This window comes from Rhamphochromis longiceps, linkage group LG2, assembly GCF_057381845.1.
Source record: "Rhamphochromis longiceps isolate RC_006_pf linkage group LG2, R_longiceps_female_GT1.1, whole genome shotgun sequence".
Lineage (NCBI taxonomy): Eukaryota > Metazoa > Chordata > Actinopteri > Cichliformes > Cichlidae > Rhamphochromis > Rhamphochromis longiceps.
In genome coordinates this window covers 40241678-40268917 of record NC_140558.1, presented here as the reverse complement: position 1 = coordinate 40268917, position 27240 = coordinate 40241678, and the positions used below count along the sequence as shown (strand labels likewise).

The following is a 27240-nucleotide window of genomic DNA, read 5'->3' as shown; positions in this document are numbered from 1 at the left end:
ACGTACTGTGAGGAAGCGATTCTGCGCTGGAGATTTGCTACATACTGTAGGACAGTAGATGTGTAATCTGTTCATTGAGCGCTTTTGTCGTCTTCAGAGATCACAAGAGGGAGCGCGTTGGCTCACTGGCAAATGAAAGTCAGACTTCTTTTTCTGTGTGCAGATTGGAGATTTGTAGTAATGCCCATCTTTAACTTTTTGTCTGCTTTCACAGAGATGACACGATTTGCACAAGATTTGTCCCTCCTCTTACTTGTCAGTTACTCTTCCTGTCTCCCTCAGCCATCGTTTGCTTGCCTCTCCTTTTGCCTCTCTACCCATTCTGCTCAGATTGACTAAGCATTTAAGAGGGTTTCTAACTCTTTTCATGATTCTGAGTGATTGTATAAATGAGAAGATGAGCTGAGCAGAGAAGATTTTCTGAACACTCCCAGGGCATATAGTGGATTTTTGGACCCTTCAAAAAAAGAAAAAGATGCAATGAGTCAATTCTTTGTAAATGAACAATGTTATACTCTCTCATTCTTGTTGCAAATAGAAGGAAAAGCAAAATTTCAGGCTAATTCTACAACCCCACCCCTTTATTATCTTTTTTTTTTCTTTTGGTACATTTGTGCCATCATTTCGTAAATGTGAATACAAACAATTATATGTTATACCTCAGAACTAAAAAGGAATTAATTGCTCATTAAAACCGTTGCAGAGCTGCAGAATTACACTTGAATTGATTGTGTATGTAGTATTTGCCCAGCATACTAGAATTTACAGTCTCCAAACGATCCTACAGTACACTGTCATTAATGTTTTTGGCAGTAATTGCATTGGAAGTATATTTATTTTTACAATCTTTCCTGCTCACAATTATTACATTTGAATGTTCTATCCTTGAGTTTTTCGTCCTTTTGTGTGCGTATTTGTAATGGCTTTAGATCCTTTTGTTCTTTTGATGTCAGTTTTTTCATCTAAACACCAGTTTCTCTACTTGGTGCCGTGTAAAGGCAGGGACGAGACTTTCCTTTGCTGTTCTGTGCTTATCTGGAGTTTATTTATTTCAGTCTGGATGCGTTTCTCACTGGAGCACAGATAACTAGTCAATACAGGAAGGGTTACAACAAGGTTAATTCAGCACTTATTGAAATTTTACAGATGAATTATTGTATTGTCCCACCACCTGTTTTTTTTCTCCATAACAATGCCGATTTATAATCGAGTCACTTTATACATTTCAGTGTTTTTGTCAAGAGATTTATTCTAAAAGACACTTCTTCAGCTGAGAGTCAGAGAGTAGAAACACACACGCTGCAGTATTTATTTGCAAGGGCAGTCACAGAGCGCTCGCACCCGAGAGTGTGGCTCAAGGACTCGCACTCTGCCACTGCCTTGCTTCTTTATTTATACACAAAAGTAATACAATAGTGATGCGTATGCATGTGTATATGTGCGTGTGTTTGATTCTGGAGGACGCGGCCCCTCTTCTTGTTAGGGAGCGCAGATAAGAGTGTCCAGCTCTCCTCTTCCTGGTAGGGAGCATGTGCAGTTCAGCTCTTATTATCACTGTGGGAAGAAACTTACAAAAGACAACAGAACAAGTCTTGTTGTGAACAACAGTCTAAGTTATGAGGGGCCGTACAAGCCAAAATTAATTATTTCACTCTCACACACATACATTCTTCTTTCACACACATATACTTTCATTCTCACATAGTTTGATTTTAATTTTTATATTTAGATATTTTTATTCTCATGTTTACACATATTTAACATGCACATTGCAATATTGTGCTCTCTTGTACATGTATTTTAATGTACATATTTACAAATTTTCACTCTGACCTACATGCATTTTCATTTATGCGTTCCTACATTTTGCTCTCATTTACATGCATTCAATATGCATTTAATCTCACAAATAATATATGTATGTAAGAAGAGAATGCATACATGTCTGAAGAAAATATAGTATGAATAATGTATGTGAATGAAAGAGTAGAGTGGAAACGGAAGGCTGGGTGTCTGTACCGCTGTGATTGGCTGAGACGCACGGGTCACTTTCAAGTGTCTGACAGCATGGAGGGGGGAGAAGAAACTCGAGTTCTTCAGCGAGCTGTCTATGGCGTTATTTTTGTGCCACTATTCTGAGCGCACGTAAAAACAATTTGAGCGCAAGTCAAAAAAAATTTGCAGGTGCAAGTGTTGCATTTTGAGGAGAAATTTATTTTGAGCGAAGAAAAGCTGGATTTGAGTGAACAAAATTCATTGCTGCGTGCAAAAAATGTATTTCAGTGTTTCCTATTATCCACACACACACACAACAGGGCAAATGCCCGGTGGGCCGAACTACTAAGTACAATTCTCCATTGACAGTTTTGATGCAGCACGGAGAAATGCATGTACTTATATGTAGCTTCAAGTTTATTTCCGTTTTTATTTTGGGAGTAGTTAAAATGATTTTTATAACTACATGCATATCATATCATTTCAAAAAGAGCTTTAAAAAAAGTAATTTAATAAGCTGGGAATAGCTTTTGTGCCCTGATGACTACAATCCTGTTTCCAAAACAAACAAAGAAAAGAAAGTGTGAAACCCAGAAGTCAACATCCAGGGCTCATTTTATTTATTTATTTTAATTTTAATTTTTTAATGTAACACAAAAATCCCCAAAACTCAATTTCCTCTAATGGCCTCTTGAGGCTTGCTCAATATGCCCGATCACCGACTTTACAGTGATTAATTTCTTTAGAAGTCATGTGTTCAGATTTTAGTAAGGCAAAATTTAGGGCACCACTGCTTAGATTGGCTACATTGACAGTTAGATTGACAGCTAGACATCTGTGACACAAAAAGCCAATTGTTGTCTGCTACCTCTCACTTTGCTAATCAGAGTCACTGATTTGGAGTTTTTCTCCACGTTTGTGCTTCCGCTGCCTTTCGGAGCATTTTCAATGGTGCGATCTGACAAAAATACAGTTTGTTGTGTGGTCCAAGAAGTTTTTTCATCATTTTTTTTCTTTACTTCTGAAATACTTAGCCTCCCTAGGCAATTTTATCTCGTTACTAATTAATCTAATTATTTGTGAAAGATTCTGCCAGGTGTTCCTGAAGTATTTTTATTTAGTAACTTTTATTTTATTTTTTTTTGCTCCATGTTTTTTTTTTTATCATATTGTTTTAATATAAACCATAATGTATTGTTTGAAAACTGGGTTGCTGTTATAATTAGAGCAATGGATCTCAGCTATACATAGGACCCCCCAAGAAGCCAACTTCTAATATATTTCTTTATCCCCTCTTGCTCGCCCACCCTCATCCCAATCAGGCCTCTAAGAAATACCAAGTCCAAAAATCTGAGATGCAGAAATGACTCTTTATATAACAAACTCACAGTTGTATACTGTTTGTCTATATGCAAACTGTGATGAAGCATCACGTGCAAATTTTTAGAGGTCACTTTGCCTTATCAATAAGCAGGAAATCCCTGTGTGTTGCTACCTGCAAAGTCTATGCAGCTGTATTGGATTACAATGCATAAACAGGTGCTGTGCTTCAATCCATGTTTATTTTCAGGGAGCGTATCTGTCTCACTTGCAGTGGTTTTTCATTTAGGGCATAGAATCTAGGTTTCCTTTGAAATGCACTTTTGGAATTGTGCCAGCGTCATCTTGTGCTGCTTAATTCTCCGTTTCACATTCTCAGATAATGACAGGATTTTGTATTGACTGTCAAAACTGTTCTTATTCCAGCTCTTGTTTCATTACATGGCGTCGGTGTGCGTTCAATAGGTCGCTACACAAGTTTGATTCATGATCGTTCCACACTGCTTGTTATTAGTGCAGCATCAAAGCTAGACTTGGTAAACACATTTGCATTTTAATGACTGATATAGATTGTTCTCTTGCTCAATACCGCCATCAACCCACAGCCCACCCCGGCCCACACTGATAAAAGGCGAGCAGCACCTAGTCTAGTTAAATCACCTGTTTTGTAACACAAGCACACGCATTACTGTAAGTGACAATTAGAATACAGATGTAGCATGTGGGATGAACTGCATCATTTTAGGAATAGTGTTGTGGCTTGTCAACTCTTTAAGATTTTCAGAAGGTAATTAAAATAGCAAAATACAAAATAACTGGGTTAATCTGCACACATTGAAGTGCCTCAGCTAATGTTAATAGACGGAGACTGAGCAGTTGAAAATATCTTGGAGCACAAATGGATGTCATCAGAGCAGCAATCAGCCTTTGACAAGTGAGCATTTGAGGAGGCAGATCATTTTTTGTGTCCCCAACTCACGTTTTCTTCCCCGCCACCTGCAGAGGATGATGCTACCCATTAAAGAGAATTTACCTCTGTGGGCATGTAATCTGATGCAAATTAGAGCAACACACTGCCAAATGACTGCAGTGACAGTGCTACGGAGCAATTGTAGAAGGTAACACAGCCAACCTATATACCTGTAACTGTAATTTGACAAGCGTTTTATGAAAAAAGATGAACATATTGATCTTCGTGTCAATACACTAAAGCAAGGAATGCATGATACATTTGCCAGTGAGTAGTTCGGGCTTTTTCCCAACAGTACTATCACAGTAAGCTGTTTGCAATGGCCCTGTGCTGGTACACCATTAAATATGTGCTTGAAGAAGAGTCTCTTTATTGATGTGCAACAAGAAAAAGAGACAATGTTGCTAATGCCTGTTTATAACATGCTTTCGTTCTTTCCCTGCTGCTTTCTTCCTTTTTGTTCAACTTGTGATAATACAAACTTCTTGCAGCATTTACTACAGAGATAATTCATGTATCTCCACAGAGATAATGCGAGCAAATATTTTCTTCTGAGGTCCAGCCATGTTAAGATCCTGCTGGATGTGTATAGAGGCTCCAAAACCACACATTGGCAACCAATCAAGCCAGTGATTTTCACAGATAAGAAATATAATTGGTTCAAAAAACAATGCAGGGATTTTTGTTTCAAAAGTTTTTTTTTTTTTTTAAATATTACTGATAGTAACTGTTGGCATTTCACAATAGTAGACAGGCTTGAGGATGGGAGGAGTGCAGCTGGGGAGGCTCTAATTTATCTGTTTGTCTGTGTTTTCCTCCCCACACTAGAAGGGGGAGGAGGCTGTAACAGGGCCCGGCTCCACAGGGGACAGTTGTGTTTAGTGGTGGCATTGATTTTATAAAAGGTTGCGTAGTGGGGAGGCTAGGTAGGCCTGTCAACTTTAGCTCTCACCAAAGCACATCACACCGGCAATCTAATTGTGCTCTTTCTTTAATCCCAAAACTTTAAAAAGGGTGCAGTGTGCAAACATATGCCTACACATCCTTCCTTACAGCGGTGCAGCTATTACAGTATGTATTTACTTGATTCTGCTGTCAGATAGGCGGTGCTCAGTTCCATTCGTTTACCTCTTCTCATCACAACACCACTCTGTATGTTTTTGCAATTCGATACGCACGCTGAAAGCAAGTGAGTTAAAAAAGTGTCCAAGATTTTACCAAGACAAAGATGGATTGTCAGATTTGCACACTTTGTTTGACAGCCTGTCCTATGAAAATATAACCCATTGCAATTTTCATTTTGAAAACGGTTCAATAGTGGGAGGCCAGAAGAAGTAACGGGCTAAAGAGTGAAATATGAGAGGACCAAAGAGATTAGGACAGGAAGGGAAAGAAAATACTGGCAATGAAAGTACTTTTTTGTACAGGTTGGAGGACACACACATAGCCAGAGGCAGTTCATCAACTGCTTGTCAGTGCCCCCCCACCCCCTTTCTTTTTCCTCTGTCTTCAGAGGGGAATCTTGTCAGGGTCAGGTGCAGAGATAACCTAACTTGTACACACAGCATCCACTACCACTCCCCTGAACTTCTAACTAAACTACTGAACTTTCATTCGCTGCTCTCCGTTTTAGCTCAGTAACGTCTAAAATCTTCATAACTTGTTGAACATTCATAAAGATTTATGAGAACTACTCATACTTGTTATTAAAGCACAGCGACGTCTCGAGAACGCGCGTGTCAATTTAATCATGGTATTTATATTTACATGTGTAACAGCTGCTGCACACATCCATTATTCCACACACAAATGCAATTTAAGTGCCAGTTTTCTGTCACTCGTTAGGCACTATATTGGCAAATTTGCTTGCCTTCTAGCGAGCACATCTTACTGTATTCCCCCCTGTCAATTATCTTTTCCTCCTCTTTCTGCACTGTGACACCCAGCAGCTTTTTCACTGGCGAGTCGCACAAAGCTCCTCTGTCTGCCCGCTGAGCCACATGACAAAAAAACTCTTGGGGAGATCATTTTATCTTACTCTTGATTGCCAGATAATTATCAGTTAATTATTTAGAGCCTTAAATTAATTTGCTAAAAATAGTCTCTGTGCTTCTGTGTTGCCAATGGAGACGGCTCCATTATCCGTTTCTCCCCAGTCTCCTCTTCTCCAGCCCCACGTCTTTGACAGCTACTTGTGCCACTCATGTCTGACTCTAATCTAATAAAGGACGGGGTTGTCCTTTTGTATTTAAAGGAGCCTCATTTTTCAAATGCTTCAGCACTGACTCTTTGAATGTCTCATTGTTCTTTGAGTGCAATTTACAGCACGTCATTCACAGAGCACAATCACACAGTTATAGGACACTGATTTATTTATTTTTTTTTGGTTTTATTGTTATATTTTTGTCGCCAAAGTTCTTACAAAACCTGAAGTTTAGAAGCCATATGATGGTCAGCAACATAGCACAAACTTTACTTGTGCTGTACAATCTTCTTGAGTTAGTAATATCTCGTTTTCACTTACCCCTCTGCTCCTAGGACACTTCATTAGGTTGAAAATGCTCTGGACAAAGAAATGTCCGATAAGTACTCTTAAAATGGGATTCATTGGCTTAAAGAATCGAAACTTGTTTTATTTTTTCAAACGCACACACACACTCACACACGCACGTGCGCGCACACATGCCTTCACACTCGTGCGCACACCAAACCGGAGGCCAAACAGGATGACCTGCTGAATGGGTTTGTGCTGTGGTAATGATAAGGCTATTGAATGGAGCTGTACTCTTGTCACGCTCGCTGCTGGGCCGCTGGGCTGACTGAAGGAATCTAATCAATATACAGTCTCTCTCCCTCTGCCTTTTTTTCTTTTTGTACAAACAAATTAAAACCTTGGCCAGTTGTTAACTAGTTGTTCTCATAGAGACATTCTGGCTTTTGAAAGCCATCATTATCATCAAATAAGAGATATTGCCTCTAGCACCCTTACCTTTGATAAAACAAAAAGCTTGTTATATTACGGAAAAAAACTAAGGAAAACCATTTAGCGTTCAATTTTTATTACATTTGAACTTTTTAATGAAAGCTGTGTGAAAGCTACACTCGTAGACCTTGTTAGATCTTGGTTTTCTCCCCTTTTCACTCACACTTCCAATTGATCTGAATAAATCAGTCTGTGCAGTCATTGTTGTGAATTGTACAGTACAGAAAATAATACACTGCACATCAAACAGATGACCCCTGCTCTCATTCGCCTATTAAAACAGACAGCACTTGAGTTTATCGTTGAGTTATTTACATTATATCAATATCATTTGCATAACATCAAGAAATTTAGCAACAGTTCTTGTTTGCTTCGTGGTGCTACATAAAAGGTTGAAGCCGTCCAGCATGAAGGCAGGAGATTCCATTGACATTTTAAACACACTGCGGCAGTCTGGAAGCACACCTAAGAGGTCCCGCTTTCTACTTTATGCATGGTGATTACATAAAGAAGATAGAATCTGGAGAAGCTGTGAGCAAATCTAGGTCAAATTGCTCGTTTCAGAGCTGAAGCTATTGGTAGCTTGTAGATAAAATATAAAGCGAGCACCACAACAATGCCAACAATTTAAATCTTGGACCGATTGTAATAATTTGCTTTAAGCCAAGTTTAGAAACTAACAAGTAAAGCAGCTTGAAAACTTGCTTTGCTAATTGAATATTAGCAAATGCTGCATGTTTTGGAGTGGCTGCAGCTGGCTGCTAAGGACAGATTCAGTTGTACAGCGTGGCTGATATCCCTAATAATGACACAAAGTCAGTGGTCATGTTTGTGATGTTGACCTTTTGCCAATTAATTAGTTTTAATTTGTTTGCTATTCACTTACAAATGATAGTGTCTGTGTTTATATTTTGCACAGCTTCCTAACTTATATGAATAGCAGAACGACAGCATGGTTATGACAGTGTTATCAGTTGGTGAAATGATAATTAGAAATTGATAAAGCGCATTAAAACGAAAAGACAGAGCGAGATCCTGCTCAATAAACAAATATTACAGTCCAACAATTGTGATTCATCACTGTCACTGTCAGCTAGAACTACAAAGGCAGGTTATACACAGTCAATACCGTGTGCCCTACAGAAATAAGCATCTGTTTACTCCCACAGTAACAAAGCCAGACGCGTCTTTTAAATTGATCATAAAGCAAGAAAAGACGATTTTCCTGCCAAGTAGAAGGTGAGGAACATGGTTTGTTTGTAGTATGATGTACTAACTAGGACTAAGGTGAGCTAACTGTTGCGTCAATATCTATATATGTATAATAATACATTTTACTCCAATATTCAAAGGTGCACAGTGAATACATCTAAACGTGATTAAGCGTTAGAAGGAGAGTTCCTATAATTATGAGACCAAACAATCACACTCATTTCCTTCTACATTCCACGGTCTTTTTATGCTGAAGGAAAAATGTGATAGTTGGATTCACTGAAGAACAAATCAATAAATGTGCAACACTGGGTATCATTAGCTTCCCAAATTACAAACTCCGTGTACCAGCATTCTGCACTCTTTAAAATTGGTCGAGTTGCATTTTTTGTGGTTGTTGAACTATGTAATAATGTTTACAAGCAAGCTTTGTCTATTAAATGAAATGTAATAGCTGCGTTGCACATACTTTCTTCTTCGAGGGGCGACTCACCAGTTATTGTAATGTTAGGACGGGATTGATGTTTAACGATTAGATCAGGGGAAGCAAGAGACTTGACCTTTTAGAATTTGACAAGTATAAACGTTGTAAACACAGTGGATTTGCATTGTCATGTTTCCGCTCTGTGAAAATTACACAGAGAGGCGCAGGCCCCGGGCATCGATGTGGCATGAGATTATTTTGGATAAGGATGAAAGGATGACGACAACCAGGAATGGTTATCAAAGATAAAATTGTGTGTTTTGTGTAAGTGTGGGTGTGTGTTGTCTTCGGATTTACTCACCAGCACCGTGATAGTGGACATCAAATTATTTTTGCCAAATTATTTTTTCCTGTGCTCTGACAGCTTTTTTAATAGCCTATCCATGATTCAACAGGTCATTCCCATGGACCTAATCCCCTCATTTCTAATTCATATAGTCTCTTTTCCTTTATCAGATGTAGTCATTACACCCACTAGTCTCCCCCTCATTGAGTTGTTATAACACCAGCTGGGTGCTGTACTGAAGAGCTTTGAATGCTTAAGTAGAAGCAACCTTCCTCTCTGCACGTATAAATATTTCAGACACAGACAGGCAGAATAAATTGACAGTAAAATTGACATTAAATCTGTCTTTTAATTTCCAGAGATAGAGGAGGCAGGGGCTGTAGGTGAGATGATGGAGAGGAGTATAGAGAGAGTAAAGGTCGTGACCCCAGTGTCAAAGTGGTAATATAATTCACTGAGCCTCTGTTGTGTGGAAAATACATTCATCACAAGTATTAAATATACACCACATCCCTAGTACTATGCAGATGTTTCAGGCACTGTTGATGTGCACTGCAGTCAGGAAGGTGCAAGATGATTCCCAAATTCTTTCTGCGTCATAACAGCGACACCAAGCACACAGCCTGTGTCACAAACAGACAAGGAGTCACGCAATAGATCCCATAGAGACAACCTAGACCTACAGAAGAAATGTGTTAGGATTGCTCTAATATTAGAAAATGTAATTGATAGCATTAATCACGACATTATTGGCACCTTTCAACATCCAAGAGAAATTGCAGAAAAAAGAAATACAATTTAGTGTGCAACGACAAAGATGGATAGGACAGGACTGCATTTCTCAGTGGCACACTGTTGATTTTCATCCAAGGTGTTGTTTTGATTACTTTGGACAAAATCCAGCAGCTTTCAGTGAGTATTGTTTCACTAAGGCATTCAGTTTGGTACAGATTTAATTATTCCCACATTGTAAAATGAGCCTGTCTTGAATTCTTGCATTTTTAAGTACGACAAATAGGCTCACATATCAGACAAATACGAGCTGAGGTTTAAGGCACCTAAAACATTCATATTTTTTTAAATTCAAATTCAAATTCAAATTTTATTTGAATACATACATACATAGAAAGTGTTCAGTATTACTCTGTAATACATATATTTAACTACTGATTAAGTTTTGTCATGTTTTTAGCAGTCTGTATTCATTTATCAAGTGATTGTAGAAGGTATGTTTTGTTTTTGATTATTTTTATTTTTATTTGCTTTTTTATTGTTGCGAGAGCTCTTGGGATGGAAAAATCGTGTTATGTATAATTGCAAATACAATTTCTCCTTTGCCTTCTACATAGATTGTTTACTTGCATGCAACCAATGTCTACTAAACCCGATTTGTCAATAGAACTTGAGGAGAGGAATTCTCACTGTTTTCTTGCATTTCTTTTTAATGAAACCGTTTTTTGATGTCATTTAATTGAAAAAAAGAATATTGTAATCATACATTTACATTGATTAGTGAGTAAATAAGTTGTCCAACAAAATACATTGACATAAACTTAAAACTCTGGCTAGAGACCGACCACATGTATTACACCAAGGGTGAAGGACTAGGCAAATTTGAAAGCAGTAGAGAGAGAAGGCCATCATAGCTAGGATTATCTGCTTTAATTGGGAGAGTAAGAAAACAACTTCAATTGTATAATACTGAGATCTAGTTGTGAGATTTTCCACACTGTATCCTTCAATATGAAGGCACGTGCCTCCTTGAAATTTTGGCAGCTTCCGCCTGCTCGCCCTCCTAACCCCCCCACAGTATTAAAGCATTTAAGTTTATCCCACTTCTTCAGTTTTTATATGCAGATGAGAGAAGTGATGCAAGCAGAAATGCAGATTTTTGAATGTCTAAGCAGCAACAGTTACAAATAGTTTACTCATTCATTAATTTATTAAGGAACAACCTTCTCTCTCTCACTCTCTCTGTCTGCCCTGCCTCTGCTCTCAATTCCTTCATCCCTTTCTCATCCCGTTCTCGCTCTCAACATGATGGGTTATGTCCAGTCAGTGGGCAGCCTTGGTGTAATTTGGCCCACAGGGGCTGTTGGCAGTAGGTGTGGGGATAAAGGGAGCAGGGATAGTGGGGTTTGGAGAAAAGCAGGCTTAGCGTGGGGCCTTGGATGGAAGGGCCAGCAAGCAAAAGCATTAAATAAACATTAATGGAACTAGGTTACAAGAGATTTATTAAGGAGGCTTTTTGGGGCCCCACTGTAGGGTTTTATGCAGCACTTTAATAATTCTCTCATGCACACAGGTAAACAAAGCAGGTAATTTATTGCCATCCTCATAGGTGGCCATTGTAAAAGCTGTCTTAACTTTGTTTTTGCCCACAAATGGATTTGTCTATTTCTTTGGGATTTATCATGACATTGAATTGAGTTTGGCTCCAAAAAGCCTTTTTAACATCTAGGGTAAGTCTGACTTGGATATGATTTTGATGTTACGTTATGGTGATGAAAACAAGCGGACTTAATCACAGCTTACTGATGTTAAATGTGGCCTTTTTGGCATGCCATGCACTGATTAAACACAGTAATGAGGACACTGTACTAGGACAAAGACAGAATTTTGAAATTGTACAAGGGCAGGTTGGGTTTTGGCAAAGAGAAAGAGAATTTAAAACCTACAGTAAAGCAATGCTTTGCACTGACACCACACTTCGTATCTTACGTCGTGTAAACCAGCACCATCAGTTATGATAGTCAGAAACTTGTGTTGCTACGTAAGCCAGGGGTTTGCGACCAGCTGCTATTTTGCAAGCTCCGTTTAGACTAAATATGTTTATCTTTCAAATATATCAGCTTCACTTAGTTTTTAGTGTTTAACCACATGAAATAAAGACTTGTAAAAAAGTTCAAAACTGACAAGATGTACCACTATAGAGTGGCAATTTAAGAAAAAAATCGAATCTGTCAAACTACATAAATTCCACATTTGTAACATTGAGCCCTCAAGCAGGCGCAGTTGTCCTGTTCTGTGTTGATGAGGTTTAGTCTTCAGGAAGCGCAGGCAGTGGCCCTTTGAGGACAACTAGAAGAGGAGAGCAAAGACTGACGAACAGGGTCAGGGCAACCAAAGGCTGCATGCTGCTTTACCTTGAGACCCATTCCCTCTGCTCCCTGCTCTGCTTCAAGGGAATTTAATGGAGAGAATATGATGGGGAAATGTAAAAAGAGAATTATAAAGGGAATGTGTTTGATTGAGACAGTGGTGGACAGGAAGAAAGTAAAGGAGACGGATCAAGAAAAAATTTATCTTTACAGAGGAGAGAGAATAAAGGCTGCAATGACTGTGAGAAAGTAAGGGAAAGAAAATAGTAACAGACATCCTGACAGAAAGACATTCAAAGAATGGCATTGCGACTGTGTAGTGTGTGTGTGTGTGTGTGTGTGTGTGTGTGTGTGTGTGTGTGTGTGTGTGTGTGTGTGTGAGAGAGAGAGTCTGTTCATTCCGTTTCTGTATGCGTGTTGGATGAAGGCTCTACCATACCGGTTGTGTTGCTGCAGGATAGTGTGCATCAGGCTCCATCAATATGACATGTCTTTGATGTGGAAATACAAGGAGCAAAACCCCAGCCAGCCTCAGTCCAGTCCCCAGTGGGCCACATCTACCACAGTGCATGTGCATACATGAGTATTTGAGTGAGTGAAAACAGAGAGAGGGGAGAAAAGTAGAGAAAAGGAAATGCAGAGAGCCACAAGCCACAACAAGCACTAAACATAACCACTGTCTCAATGCTTAACTGCCATTCTGCAATGAGGCAACAGTTGTGACCTGAACATTTTCAGAACCAAAGGGACTGTGCACTCAGTCGTCAATACTGTGGAATCAATATTGTATGCAAAGTAAGTTAATAAGCATATCTGTGCCGCTGTCGAATGATAAGGTGTCGTGATGCTTTTTGCACCAAAACTGACACATTGATTTGGAACGAGTCTCATTCTTGTTTGCACTTCATAAATAGTAATATAAATATTTCACATTTGTACATTTTCACAATTATTATTTTATAATTGTTAGAATTGGAGGTTGTTAATATATCCCAGTCTGGCAATAAACAGTGACTATATTGGTGTTTTTGGATGAAGTGCCACCACTTGGTAGACTGGACCTTTTAGAGAAGAGAAGGGAGGATAGTGTTTAGACTTTATGAAACAAATGCAGCTCCTACACTGAATAGATATATTACTTTGGCAAGGTTTTACGTTTACATTTATCTATCAGACCTTCAGGTTTTCACACACATGTCGAATGAAGGGGAGGTGTATAAAAGACGATATAAAAGCAGTCTGGGAGAAACAAGGGGGTAAATCACAAACAGGAATAAAGACAAGGAAGAGGAAAGAAAAGGAGGAGCTTGCTATGAACCTGGACTGTGTCATTTCTGCTGTGTGTTTGCGAGCAATGGCTTCGAAGGTCCAAATCAAACCAGACAGGTCTGTCATATACACAACTATTTTACTAGAATTCAACTTGTATCCTACTTTACTGCTAAAAAAATGTTTTTGGATTTGTGGTTGACCCTTTGACGGCTTCTGGGGGCATGGTAGAGAGAGTTTAAGATTCACTATCCTTTTGTAGCTTGCCAACTTTACCAACTTCTGAATACCTGAGTGGAATATAGCTGTAACAGCTACATGCAGCACAGGGGAAAATGGCCTTCAGCATGGGAGTGTCTCTAAAATCAAGTGCAGATATGTCTATGCCAATTCTCTCATTTCATTCTCTAGTCGTTTAAGTGGGTTGATGAAATGTAATTCATATAAAACTCCAATAAAAATTCAATAAAAACACAGAAATTTGGTATTAAAACCTTTTTCAGGAAAGGTTTTATAGCCACCCTTGTATTGTAATGATGTAGGCTGCTAGCATGTTCAAATACAGTGTGGCTACACTGTAACATGAGTACAGGTTTTTGCTAACTGTAGCTGGGACCTCGCCATCAAAAAGAAACTTTTTCTACTCAGCTCTTCTGTCGCCTGAGGCTGGGGACTGATGTAGTGATTTGTGCTGCTCAGTGCAGCCAACAACAGAGCAGTTTCCACGCTTACCTCTTTGCCTTGACATAATGCTAGGAGTTCCTGCAATTGCAAGAACAAAAAGGCACACCTCAAGCCATTTAGCTTCGTGCCACTGCAGATGTGACAGATACAAAAATAGCCTCTTAAGAAAGAAGATGGAACTGATTGAAGGCACAGCAGGTGTCAGACACCACCGCCTGTGTACTGAAACTAGTACTACTCGAGTTTCTATAGTGTTTTTTTCTCCATACATGTACTTGCATGTCTGTAAATGTTGGTAGATATGTGTATTTTGTGTCGTCCTCATCTCACCTGGACTACGTGAGTCTCCGAGTGTCCAAGTGCAGTCTCTATGAGAGGTCAATGGCTGCTGCGATAATGCTTAACTGATGCTGGCTGTCAATAGTCATTCACCAGGAGAAAAGTGCTCCGCCTGTTCAGTAAATTACACAGTGCGACGTGAGCTGTGAGGTTCAAAACAACCTGACCCCACTGTTGTTGTGAGAAACAATAGAACAATGACTGCAATCAGCTTTTCCAGCAACCATCTGTGTCATGCTGCTGACTACAAAACACCTTTCCATTACTCCAGGGCTGCAGCTATTAGCTCACCATGCCATTGACTCCAAAGTGAGATGGAGAGGTTATTGTAATGCCACATTAGATTGTCTCTGACCCTTCTTTATCTAGTATTTTGTTTTGCTGACCTTGGCATAGGTGGGCTTTTTGAATGCTATAAAGCTTGTGAAAGTGATCATTTTTCCTAGAGATCAACACGCTTGTGAGATGTGAGATTATATTGGAAATTATTTTTGAATATGCTTTGTGTATGTTTGAGACATGTCTTTCTCCTTTTTTCCTTGACTCTCTGCTTCTCACGGCTTCAGCAAGAGTTCCAGGGAGCAGTATGAAAAATTGTCCACCATGCACAAGAACATGCAGAAGCTGTATGAAAATATAGGCAGTTATTTTGCCTTTGACCCCCACTCGGTCAGTGTGGAAGAATTCTTCGGAGAACTGGCCAACTTCCGCATGCTCTTCATGGTAAGTGCAAACTTTCTGATTTTTTGCACACGAACACAAACACGTTCCTTCAAAGTAGGCACATACGTTGACTAACAGAAGCCCCCACCCACACGTGCGCATACTTTTGCACACGCTTACTTGCACACACTGGGTGTCAGTGAATTGAGAACAGAGGTTGTGTATTACACATGCACACATTTTCATCAAACTTCCAGGGTCCTGACAGGTGGTGAAAACTTGTGCGAAAATTACACTGCTGTACTTTCATGGATGCACTTGAATAGAAAAAGGGGACGCCGATTATGTCGTATCGCACTTCCATTAGTTTGAAGGACTTTGGAAGGATATACAAAAGAGAAATATCAAAATCTAAGCAGAAGAGGCTGAGGTAGTCATTAGTAATGGACCAGCTCTGAAAGCAAATTTTCCATAATGCACCTCAACAGCTTCTCAACCCTTCCTGTCAGGTAAATGCTTACAGCTTTCAAACTCTACACTGTTAGTCCATAACTCAAACTTCTTCTGCTTATAATTTTTCCTCATGTTTTCAATCGCAACAACTCCAAAGACATCACTATGGTCTTACCTCGGTTATTTTGGCAGACTTGGTACATCTTCAAAGCCAAAAAAGAAATTATGAAACGTAGATCATTACGTGAACAACGATGGTGAAATAATATCCGTCATCTGATAATCTGTCAAGATTTTCTGATGTTTCTGAGTCACTTTTCTGAATATTTCTTTAATGTTTATTCAAGATGTTTGGGTTTTGGTGAACAACATGTTAATAAACAGGAGAATTACTGTCACGCCATGTTTGATTTACCTGTCTTTGTTCTGAACCTCAATTTCAGAAATGAGGCCGATTGTTTTTTTTAACACCCAATATTTAACATTTAACATGTCGATTTTTAGGAAAAAGAGCAGATAAATGTAAACTTTCTCTTCATGTCAAACGTCCTTGACTTGAGAACTGGAAGAAAGCGTCCTAAGTTACAAAGAAAAAATAAAACGGGTCAATCAAAGCAAGACTACTAATAAAAGAGGCGTCGGCAAGCTTCATAACCTGGTAAACAGTGTCATTTACATATTTATTCTTTCACATATATGTAAATACAATAAAAATATATCTTTCCACTGATTATAAAGTATGTTTTGTCTGCAATAAAAAGTATATATATCATATACGATATCTGAGAAATGCGATGAGAAAGGTTTGAGGTTCACTAAATGTGAAGTAGCATTTTAAATTGGATTAAGGGAAATAAAAAAACAGCCTCTGCTACTTACAGCAGTGAATAAAGGGCAAGGGAGATTAGTGTGTAAGAGGTAATATTAATGATAAGATAAACATCCTCTGTTAAGTAGTCTGTTAAACATTCATTCAAGCGTCTGTGGTTTTCCACCTTGAACAGTCTAGTCATCCCTACCAGCAATGCCCCGAAAGCTCCTGGTGTCAGGATGATGACACCGTGTCCAGACGGCACACCCTCAGTCTTCACCATCTATTAATGTGAATGGCAAGGTCCCCTTGTCTGAATCCTTTCCTCTCTTTTCTCTGATCCCCATTTGAAACCAGCTTTTCATTCCCGCTGATCAAAGTGCACAACCATACAACATAACGCTCCCTTGAGGATTCCAGAGTTGCATGTCTCTAAAAGAAGCATCCACCCAAGAAAATAAATTATTCTCTCAAGCAAATAGCTGCAGATGAATATTTTACTACTGATTTAAACTTTCCTTCTATGGTTAAGGGGAGGGAAATGACTGGGATATAGTTTTGTGAATATATAGTTAATATATTCATATAACAACAATCCTTTAATCACCATATTTTTCAGATTTTCGGCTTTTCAGCTCTGCTGACAGGAATGCTAATCTCATCTGCTCACAGAGCACAAGAAATCAATGCTTGTTTATACTTTTATTTCTCTTACCCTGTGAAAACAACTGCACTAGCTTCTTTTCAGCACAGCGAAAGCTTCTTCTTAGCTTTTCTTGTCAGTGAAGCAATTTTAGGGAGATACCTGCATCATGTTATTTATCTTTGAAAAGGTTGACCTGCATCAGCCGCTGCTGATTTGTTCCAACTGGCAAATTGGAATTCAAGTAAATTTAACTTCTTAATATGCCTGGTGTGTCTCACACTCTTATTTCAATATTGAGACATTGCATTGTTTGACTTTCTTCCGTCTGTGTTGCATTGCCTTGTGCAATGCATTCACATCACAAAGCATCTGCAGTATTAAAGAATTCCATTGCAATACAGTCACCCTAAATTGCTTTTGCTAAAAAGCTAGGGCTTAATGCACCCGACCGACATGAGGCATTTGAGTAAACGCATTGACAGACAGTCCTCACAGAACTGAATGTAACTGATAAGAGAATCCATTAACTCGATTTCCCTTCTGTTTCATTCTCTTTTTCTCCCTCGCTCCTGTCCCATTCTCTCTTTTTTCCTGTGGCCAATGAATTCTTATTTGATTTCAGTACATGGACTCAGTATTCCAAGAGTCCAACAATTTGTTAATTTAATGCTGCTGCCATATTCTGAAATTGAGTATGAGTGAAATGCAATCGCAGGGTCTTTATACGTAATCCTGACCAGGAGCATGGGGATGAGGATTTTTTCATTAATGAGTTATCAAAGCACAGCAGATGGGCTGGGATGAACTAACAGTCTTCCTTGTTAATTGAGTGACTTTCTAATAAGACCAAAAGACCCAAACTGGGTTCACAAAGTAGCAAGATAGAGCATCTAAGAGATTAGAATGATGGTTTCTGTGTGTGGGGGTGGATCCGTCCACTTCTTAGCCCGCATGATATTTCTAAAGCTCCCTAATTCCTTCACAATATGAGAAATGATCATAATCAAGCTGATGATGCTAAAGATGACGCTCTGGCAAAGACTGAGCTCTACCTTCTTGCTGAATCACTGTCACATTTCCTCAGGATGCTTCTAGTGGTGCACAGTCATTAAATTCTTTGCACCAGATTTTAGAGGTCACCTATCAATATGGGAATACATGTATACTGCAGAGCAGAAGTCTCACAATCTGTAACCTATAACTTCTTGAAGACATTTCCCCAACATCCTGGCACACAGTGTAACAGATGGCTAATAAACACATTTGCTGCTTAAAGCCCAGGCGTTGTAGTGTTTGTAAAATTCAAATGAGATATAGCAGTGACACTCTCTGTGTGAGATCACTGGTGCGACTGAGCAGTTGGAAATACTTATTGCTCCCTCATTGGACTGGCAAACCTGTATGCATGGGAGGGGAACCATGCTGTGGGAGATGTATTGTGTTGTAAAGGGTCAAGGAAGAACAGCAAACACATTTCATGAATTATTGAAAGAACGGACCTGGAAAGGGAAAAGTCTGCGTGGCCTCGTTGGTGGGTTGGACGTGGATGTTCCACAGCATTCAGTTTCAAGCCAAGTATAGAGAGAAGAGTACCTACAATCTCCATCGCAAACACACTGAGTGTGACACGCACTCTCATCTCGTGGCTTCTGTGAGCCTCGGTGCTGCAGTGTGCTGCTTCAGTGGTGATGTTGTCAATCATACTTGAAGATGCTATTTTACAAAACCACATTTTGTTTTGTCTCTCGGTTTAAACATCCATACAGAGCACAGCCAGGGCCCATAAATGCAGGGTTTTACAGCTTTATTTAAGGGTTGTGGGGTTAAATTGTCGCTATAAAAGATAACAGTCGTTGCGGTGGATATTCAAAGGCCAGTTTTTAAGCTAAATGTATTTTCTCGAAGAGCATTTCCATTTCATTTGTGAACAAAAACCTCCCGTGCTCAATAGAAATATCATTTGCCCACCAGCAAACTCAGTAAACCGGCTGCTGTTTTTGCTTTATGTGTTGCAACATTTGAATTTGAAAAGTCTCTGCTCAATTAAATGAGAAATTTGCCACACCTTGACTAAAATTAGATTTGCACTTAGATTTACTGTGTGTCACAGGTGGTCAGGTAATATAATCCATCAATGTAATTTGCGCTGGCACTTTGCAGCCACCTTGGATCAGGTATTTCGAAGACCCACTACAATCACAGGCCACTTCATTAGTTACACCTTGCGAGTACCTGAACTGCCATCATTTTTTGTGGCATAGATTACTAAAGGTGCTGTAAACAAACAGCATTATGTGACTCAGCTGTTCCAACACATCTCAAATATGGTCTGTTGGTTTGAGATCTGGAACCAAGTGTGGACTTGGTCTGTTGTAGCCCATCTGCTTCAAGGTTCACTATGCTCTTCATTCAGAGATGATCGTCTGCATGCCTTTGTGATAATGTGTGCTTATTTGTGTTACTGTTGCCTTCCTCTCACCTAGAAGCAGTTTGGGCCATTCTCCTCTGACCTCTGGCATCAACAAGACATTTTTACTGAAAAAACTGCTGCTCACTGGATATTTTCTCTTTTCTGTACTACTCTCTGTACGGCCTAGAGGGGGTTGTGTAAGAAAATCCCAGAAGATCATCAGTTTCTGAAATAGTCAGCCCAGCCTGTCTTGTACCAAGAGCCTTGCCACATTCAAAGTCACTTTTTCAAAATAATCTTTCTTCCAGATTGAGATTCTCACTTTGAAATTAAGCAGATTGTCTTGACCATGTCTACATGCCTAAATGCACCGAAATGCTGCCACGGGATTGGTTAATTAGATATTTGGGTTAACAAGCGGTTGAACAGGTGTGCCGTATGGAGTGGCCTTTGTGTATATAAATGATTGGAGTGTGAGCCCCAGGACTAATTTCTGTGGTATCAGGGGCATTAAAAAATCAAGGTTAAAGAAAAACAAACAAAAAATAAAGCATTAACAGACTGGGGACTTGCAACAAGGTAACATTCAGGTTATGGATATAGTAAGATAGAAAAGTCATTACTCGTTTTGTATACAGTGTTGTAGTGTAACACGCATCAGTAACACAGAGGTTAATGAATCTTATATATTGTTTAGCTCATTAAGTAACAGAACGATGTCTTTTTTTTATTTAAATTTTTAAAAAATGTAATAAATAATTAACCTCTTGTGCGACTAATTATAGTAACGAGCATCACCTAGAGACCAATGCCATGGCCAAAAATAAACATTTTCATGGTTACTTCAAATTACATTGTTACTTGTACTTTGATCTTGAGCGGTCGAAAGTGCTTTGGAGACCAACTGCAACGCATGTGCTTTCATAACTTAGTCTCAGAATTTATAAACAATATCTAAGCATTTCAAGAGGAACCCGAATTCTTGCCTTACGTGTTATATGGGTTTAAATCAGGTTGTCTGTATGAGGTGTGTTTTTGTTAAGCAGATCTCATGATGATGATGGTTTCCCCTTCTGTGTCTTCCTACGATACAGAGCTGCCAAGAAAATGAGACTTGATACAATCAGTCGCTGCCAGTGGCAAAATTGGGGTGGCCAAAGAGAATGGTAGAGCGAACACTATGAGTGAACACATATTTGGTGCTATGGTAATTAGTCGTGCTGTTTGATTAGAGCAACATGATTATGTTGCATAATCATGTTTACAGTCAGAATTAGTTGTTTGTTTAAAATAAGTTTTGCCGACAGGATTTTTTATGCAATCTGCATAATTTACAGCAACTAATGCTGTAAGTGTCGAGCATTACAGTGACAGTATCCCCAAAATGAATCTTGTCAGCGGACGGTGACAAACATTTTGAACTCAAATAATCTCTTATTTGAGCAAAAACTTAAGTGTTTTACTCAATATATACCCATGCACTGCTTTACTAACTCCAAATAGCAACATAGTGTTCGGACTAGTTTGTGTATCTGTTTCATTTGCACAGCTTGAATGCGATGATGATAAAATATTGGTTGAAATGTGAGTGTTTACAAATCTTTTTCAGCCACAGAAAGATAATTTAACTTGGTCCATTTTCAAAATGCAGTTAATACTAACACTCTCCCCTATTTTTTTAAATTACTTTCTTTTATTCTATTACGACTTCATTATTACAACACCCCTTTACCCCTCTTTTTCCCTCTATCTCTCTCTTGCTCTGTCTCATTGCCCTTGTCATCTAACAAGGAGACAGTGACAATGAGGGCTTGTGTCCTTGGACATGGAGAAAGGCTCTGCTATTGACTGGCATGATGAGCTGCTTTTTCCTTGTTCCTTTCCCACAATCCCCATAATCCCCCTGTCTTAGCTGCCAACACGACACACACATCAGGACCACAGGGGCATTAGATGGGGGGCCTACTGTCGCCACTTATTATATCAGTGCACAGACAGGGCCATGCCTTCACTTACGGATGCACACACACATGCATGAGGGGAACACCACAATAAGCAGGAGGGCAAAAATGGCTTTCACCATAGGCACATATGCATGTATATGTATAGATACAGCATAACCGTTCCCACGTGCACACCCACCTACAATGGGTCCTGTGCAGGGCTGCACCACAGACCTGAAATGAGACAACTTTTTCTTCAAAGGTCACTTGGTTGCATCTTATTCTCTGTTGGCACAAGAACAAGCTGACACATTTGTAAAGGCTGAATACGTACTGTTGATTATCTCTCTTTCTCTGCCTCCTGACATTTCAGCTGGCCATGAAGTAGGCCAAAGATTATATCTTTTTCCCTCCTCAGAGACCATCACATTTCTGCTACACTTTTTAATGTTGCGGCATGTCCATACAACCATATTGATGTCTTTTTCATAACAAATGAGCTTGTGATAAGAAAACTTTGTAAGTCTTGCAGTTGAATGTTTGTGGCCCCACACATAAAGCATGATATGCTGTTTTGTTTTTGTTTTGTTTTCCCAGCAGTTTATCTGTAACTATCAAACTTTCCTCTGAGTAGAATTTCCTAATGACATGCTGCTGCTTCTGAACACTATACAGTAGTGAATATGCTTAAAAAAGTGGCTGTGGCAGGAGCCAAATTCTGATTTTATCTGTGTTTGTGTCTCTGTGCGTGTGTCTCATCAGGAAGCAGTGAAGGAGAACCACAAGAAAAGGGAGATGGAGGAGAAGATCAAGAGAGCCAAGCTGGCGAAGGAGAAGGCAGAGCGTGAGAAGCAGGAGCGCCAGCAGAAGAAGAAGCAGCTGATTGACATGAACAAAGGTATGCCACTTCTCCCCATGCCGCCACCGAGCCGGAGATAGGAGAACTCGGAGGACGAGAACAGGAGGATGGAAGGGGATTTCGTGGAAATCTGCTTCACATAGATTTGAACTGAAGGAAGAGGATAGTGTGTAGGAGGAGCAGAACTTATCTTTCTTAGCTATGAAGGAATTCTATATTTACTTTGATACCTAGCACAACGTTTCCAAACAAAACAGAGGTTATGTTTACACGTTACGTCAAGTTTCGTCCATGTATGTAGAAAGACATATTTTTTCATAAAGGACACACATGTATAATGTTATACATATTTTACATAGTGTATATCGTTCAGTTTTGTTACCAGCTTCCGTCGGGATACGAAAGAACTTGCAAGGAAATATTTGTGGGCATGTAAAGATTGAAAGCTGTGCACGACATATAGAAAAGGCAAAAGCTTGTTCTCCAGAAGGCACGTCCAATATGATTGTGGTCATTTTATTAGTCCATTGGCCCATTTATCCATTGGTCTTGTCGAAGCAATGGGCTGTTTTCAGGCGGCATGTTACATTTAATGTTGCAAATAGCTAGAATTAGACTGTGTCCTCAAGCAATGCCAGTAAGCCGTGTATTGATCAATGAAAGTCACAGTTGTTCACACATGAAAAATAATAGTGACAGAGCTGGGTGCCTGTGTGTAGTTATGCCAATGACACTGAGAAGATATTTCAAGCCTGGAGGGGCTTTGTGAGCAGTCAGTGTGTTCTTTTCTTCTTCATTTTTTTCTTCTTTTCTTGCACAAATTGACTGGGATTTTCACAATTTACCAACTTCTAAATGTCAGCACCAGGCAGAGACCTCTCTGTAGCTCAGCCATATTGGGAAATGTGACAAGACAGTTCTCAGTATGCCACAAACTCTCCAAGATAATTGATGCATGCTGCATTTTCTTTTTCCTAAGCAGTGACCTCTCTGAAAGCCTCACTTTTAATAATCCAACATGTCTGAGCTGAGGGAGCCTGTCTACCCCTCTCTCTCATTCTGGCTAACCAGATGGAGAAGGATAGAGAAGTAGGTATGATATTAAATATTTCTGCCAGAGCAGATTTTGATCTCAGTTTCTGAATGCCATAATATGACTCGTATGAATAAAACATAAGGATGACATGGGCAACGTTGCCTGCGGCCTTGGAGATAGTGGGGGTTGTGCACCAGCAGCACCAGCACCTAGCTCGTTGGACTCTTGCGATAACAATGACCTTTGAAATGATGAAATATGCACTTTAAAATTCAAGTTGTATCAAGCCCGAGCTGTATTTTTTTTCTTATGAGAAGGTTCTCACCTACACGGGCTTTAAATGTTCATATTTTTGAGTACTAACTTCTGCCTATGTGGAATGTAATCAGAGGAAGATCGATCAAATGCAGAGATTTTTAAATGTACTCTGTGAATGAGAATCTGAACTTCAGCCAGAAGCAGGTTGGAGGTTACAGCAGCTTGGTGGTTTGTGCTTCTGTTTTCTCTTAGCTTCCCTTTAAGCTGTGTGGTTTGAACACACATTGCAGGATATTTGGTGCTTTCACGTCTTACTTTTTCCCTCCATTTCTCTCCAGTTAACAGCTTTGGCCTAAGATTCTTGGCTTTCTTCTCCAATCCTGTTCTACAATTCTACATGTGCTACCGAATTAGTTATTTTCACATCACTATTTCAGCCTGAGCGTCAGCAATGTTTCCAGAGATGGATCGTTTAATACCTTTAATACACCTTTAATTAATTATGTCTGAAAATAATTTAGTGTTTTCGAAGGTTGAAAGGCTAGAATTATAATAGTCGTGTCTTTATTGTATACTAAATTTGTTTGTAGGCTAAATATATAGATGGAAGGGAGAGAGAGAGAGACAATGAGATCAAATATAAATAAATTTAGATTGCAAATCCATTAACATAAGCAGCTAGAGTAAACATATGGCTGTTGTATTATGAGAATTATGCTCAGGTCATTGTCTTATCTGTTTTATGGATTTACAGATTTTCTCATTTTATTGCTTAAGAGAGTCTTTGATGGATCATAGTATTCAGTTTAATGCCATTTCAAGAGGCTATTTTTGAGAAGGGATAGATTTGATGTCATTTCACAAATTGCAACCTAATCCTCTTCGCTTGCAAATGATTAAGAACGAAATACATATTTAATGGGAGTTTAATTCATTTAGCTTGTGCCAGGATGGCACCAGGGTGGGGGAGGGTTGACGGACAAATGCAGTAGGACAATCATTTTCCCCCCCGAAAAATCCCATTTCCTAGTTGATAAAACTTGCAATTATGCTCTCTCTACGTTCAGTGACACACACACTTCGTCAACAAGCGTGATTGATAGATGAGACAAGCGCTGAACACGTTTTCTTTGTGAAGTATTAGAAATCCTAACGTAGGAAATTGCTTATGAAATCATTACCCAGTCACCCCATTTGTTTTAATTTGCTCTAAGTGGATTTCCATATTCTCTTCAACTGACCAGATGTTCAACATTTACTAAATCACTTTACTTCACTGGAAATAACTGTTGAACACTGTAGAATAAATCCAAACTAATGGTTCTGTCTAAAACACGAGAAGATGGCTCAGCGCAGCAGGATATTTTTTATTGCAGCATATGAAACAATGTCACAAACAGCATGCTGAGTGTGTCAAGTGCCCAAGCATGGTAGAGCATCTGGACTTTACTTCTCTAAGGCATTTGTGAAGAGTAGCAGACCCCTTTGGCTGCTTGCTCGGCTGGCATCTCTGAGGTCAGTGCCCCCGTCTGGGGCAAGTGTCTGAACCCACATGTCAACTGTATACCCCAGTCAAATTCACTAAGCTTTGAACAGAGCCGGGAAGCACACATGCTTCTTTGAGCCCAATTCAGCTTGGCATAAGGCACATAAAAGGAAATAAACACGCAACCAGAAAAAAGTAATAAGTCAAACATTTTATTTAGTCCATGAGAAATTTGTTTTCTTTTTTTGTCTATTTTTCTCAGAAAAAGATACAAAACCAAACCTAATCTAGGTTCTGTGTAAACGTTCCCTTCGCGACGTGAACATCTAAAAATACACTGTCAACCTGAAGAATATAAAGCTTTAAAGCATACTGGTTATAACTTTCGAAGTTCACATTACCTTTTATGAGTGTACCAACTGCCTGCTAACTCAGTTGGAAACACAATGAAATGTTATCCAACTTTATTACTTTACTAATTGCGGATCTCAAAAGAAAAATATTTGAATGGAAAACTATATTTCAGTAAAATCAGTTCTTATAATTGTACTACAGGGTATTACTAAACGCAGTGGCTGCACAGATGCTGTTTTTATGATTAAGTTTTACTTGCAAAGGGATCATTGTTTTAGAGACAGAATTAGAGCCCACCCAGCGTCAGTCCATTGCAACAGCTGGCAGACACACTGACAGAATGTGGATCCATACATTTGGTCGCTCACTGGGATTTTTACAGCAGATAAATATGTTTAGGCAAAATGTTTGTGTTTGGGATGACACATAGTGTATTCACCTTCATATTTTTTCACAAAACATCTGGTTGAGGTTGACTATGTGACATTTTCTCTCAGTGTCTTTAAAAGTCCCAGAGCCAAGGTTCAAACCAACAGACATTAAGCAACATTTCCAATAATTCAAGCCCTGCTGTGTAAAATATCGTTTGTTGTTCATTTTAATGTAATTGTAATTATGTAATTATTACGTGTTCTTTATTCTACAGTTTCTATTTATCCAACCTCATTATCTTGTATATAAGGAGTATATGCAATGTATATAAGATAAATTAGCTGTGTAACATTTAAACGTGCAATCAAGATGACATACATGTAACTTTACGCATACATTAGAATGTATTGGAATGTGAATCAAATTTACCCTCTTATGAACATGTTGTCATAATAGTGCTTTTTAAGTTATTTCTTCTTTTTTTTTAGCAAAGAATTTATTTTTCTGAAAAGCAAGTGTCAATTATTGTGGCATGCGAAATTAAAATTACATATTTCTCTGCAGCTGGCTGGCTGGTTGTGGCCGGCAGAGCCCTGTCAGGAATGACAGCAGTAGAGATGCAGATTGATGGTTTCGTGTGACACTGACAGCTGCCGGTAGGCCAGTGCATACTTGCTTTGCAGCCATGCCAGCCAGGTGATCATAGTCAGGGATTGACAAGCGGCAGTGGGTTGGACAGGTTGGCTGTCTAGGTATGCATGTGGCTCCACAGCACAGCAGACATGGCAAACAATATTACCAGGGGAGATAGCTTATAGAGACACGGAGGTCAAAACCCAGGGGAAAAAATATATACTTCTGAGACATATTCTCTCTTTTCCTCACCTTTGCTTAGAAAATGAAGCCAGTTTTAGAGCACTGAAACTGACCTTCTTGTTTGATATATAATATGACGAACAAGGATAGACCTTTAAGAATTCAACAGTGATATATAAAACCTGTTTTTCCACAAACAATAATATCTTCGAAAGACCAGCCATGCCTTCCTTGTCTAGTTATAGATTTGTGATTTGTGATGACTTATGAAAATGAAATCTCTGTCTACATTTGCATGTGGATGTAAGTGCAGTGTAATGCCAAACTTTGAACAAATTGTTTTTTCTTTGTCCTTGCATGTAAGCTGTCTCAATTTAGAGTGCAAAAAGTGCAAGCCATCATCTGAAACTTCTGCATATGGACCGGTGAATTCTGCTATTACCCTGAAAGACAAGAACAAGGGCACCAGGATTATCTGCTGTCATAGACC

General features: G+C 39.2%; 1 protein-coding gene across 8 annotated transcripts in view; it reads left to right on the top strand.

Annotated features, from left to right (window-relative positions):
- The window catches only part of diaph2 (diaphanous-related formin 2), a 378860-nt gene that overhangs the window by 289338 nt on the left and 62282 nt on the right, over window positions 1-27240 (top strand). For all 8 annotated transcript variants that reach the window (XM_085428909.1, XM_085428893.1, XM_085428885.1 and 5 more), the window contains 2 exons: window positions 15202-15366; window positions 22332-22467. In XM_085428909.1, coding sequence (XP_085285035.1) covers window positions 15202-15366; window positions 22332-22467 — 301 coding nt within the window. The remainder of the gene's footprint in view (window positions 1-15201; window positions 15367-22331; window positions 22468-27240) is intronic.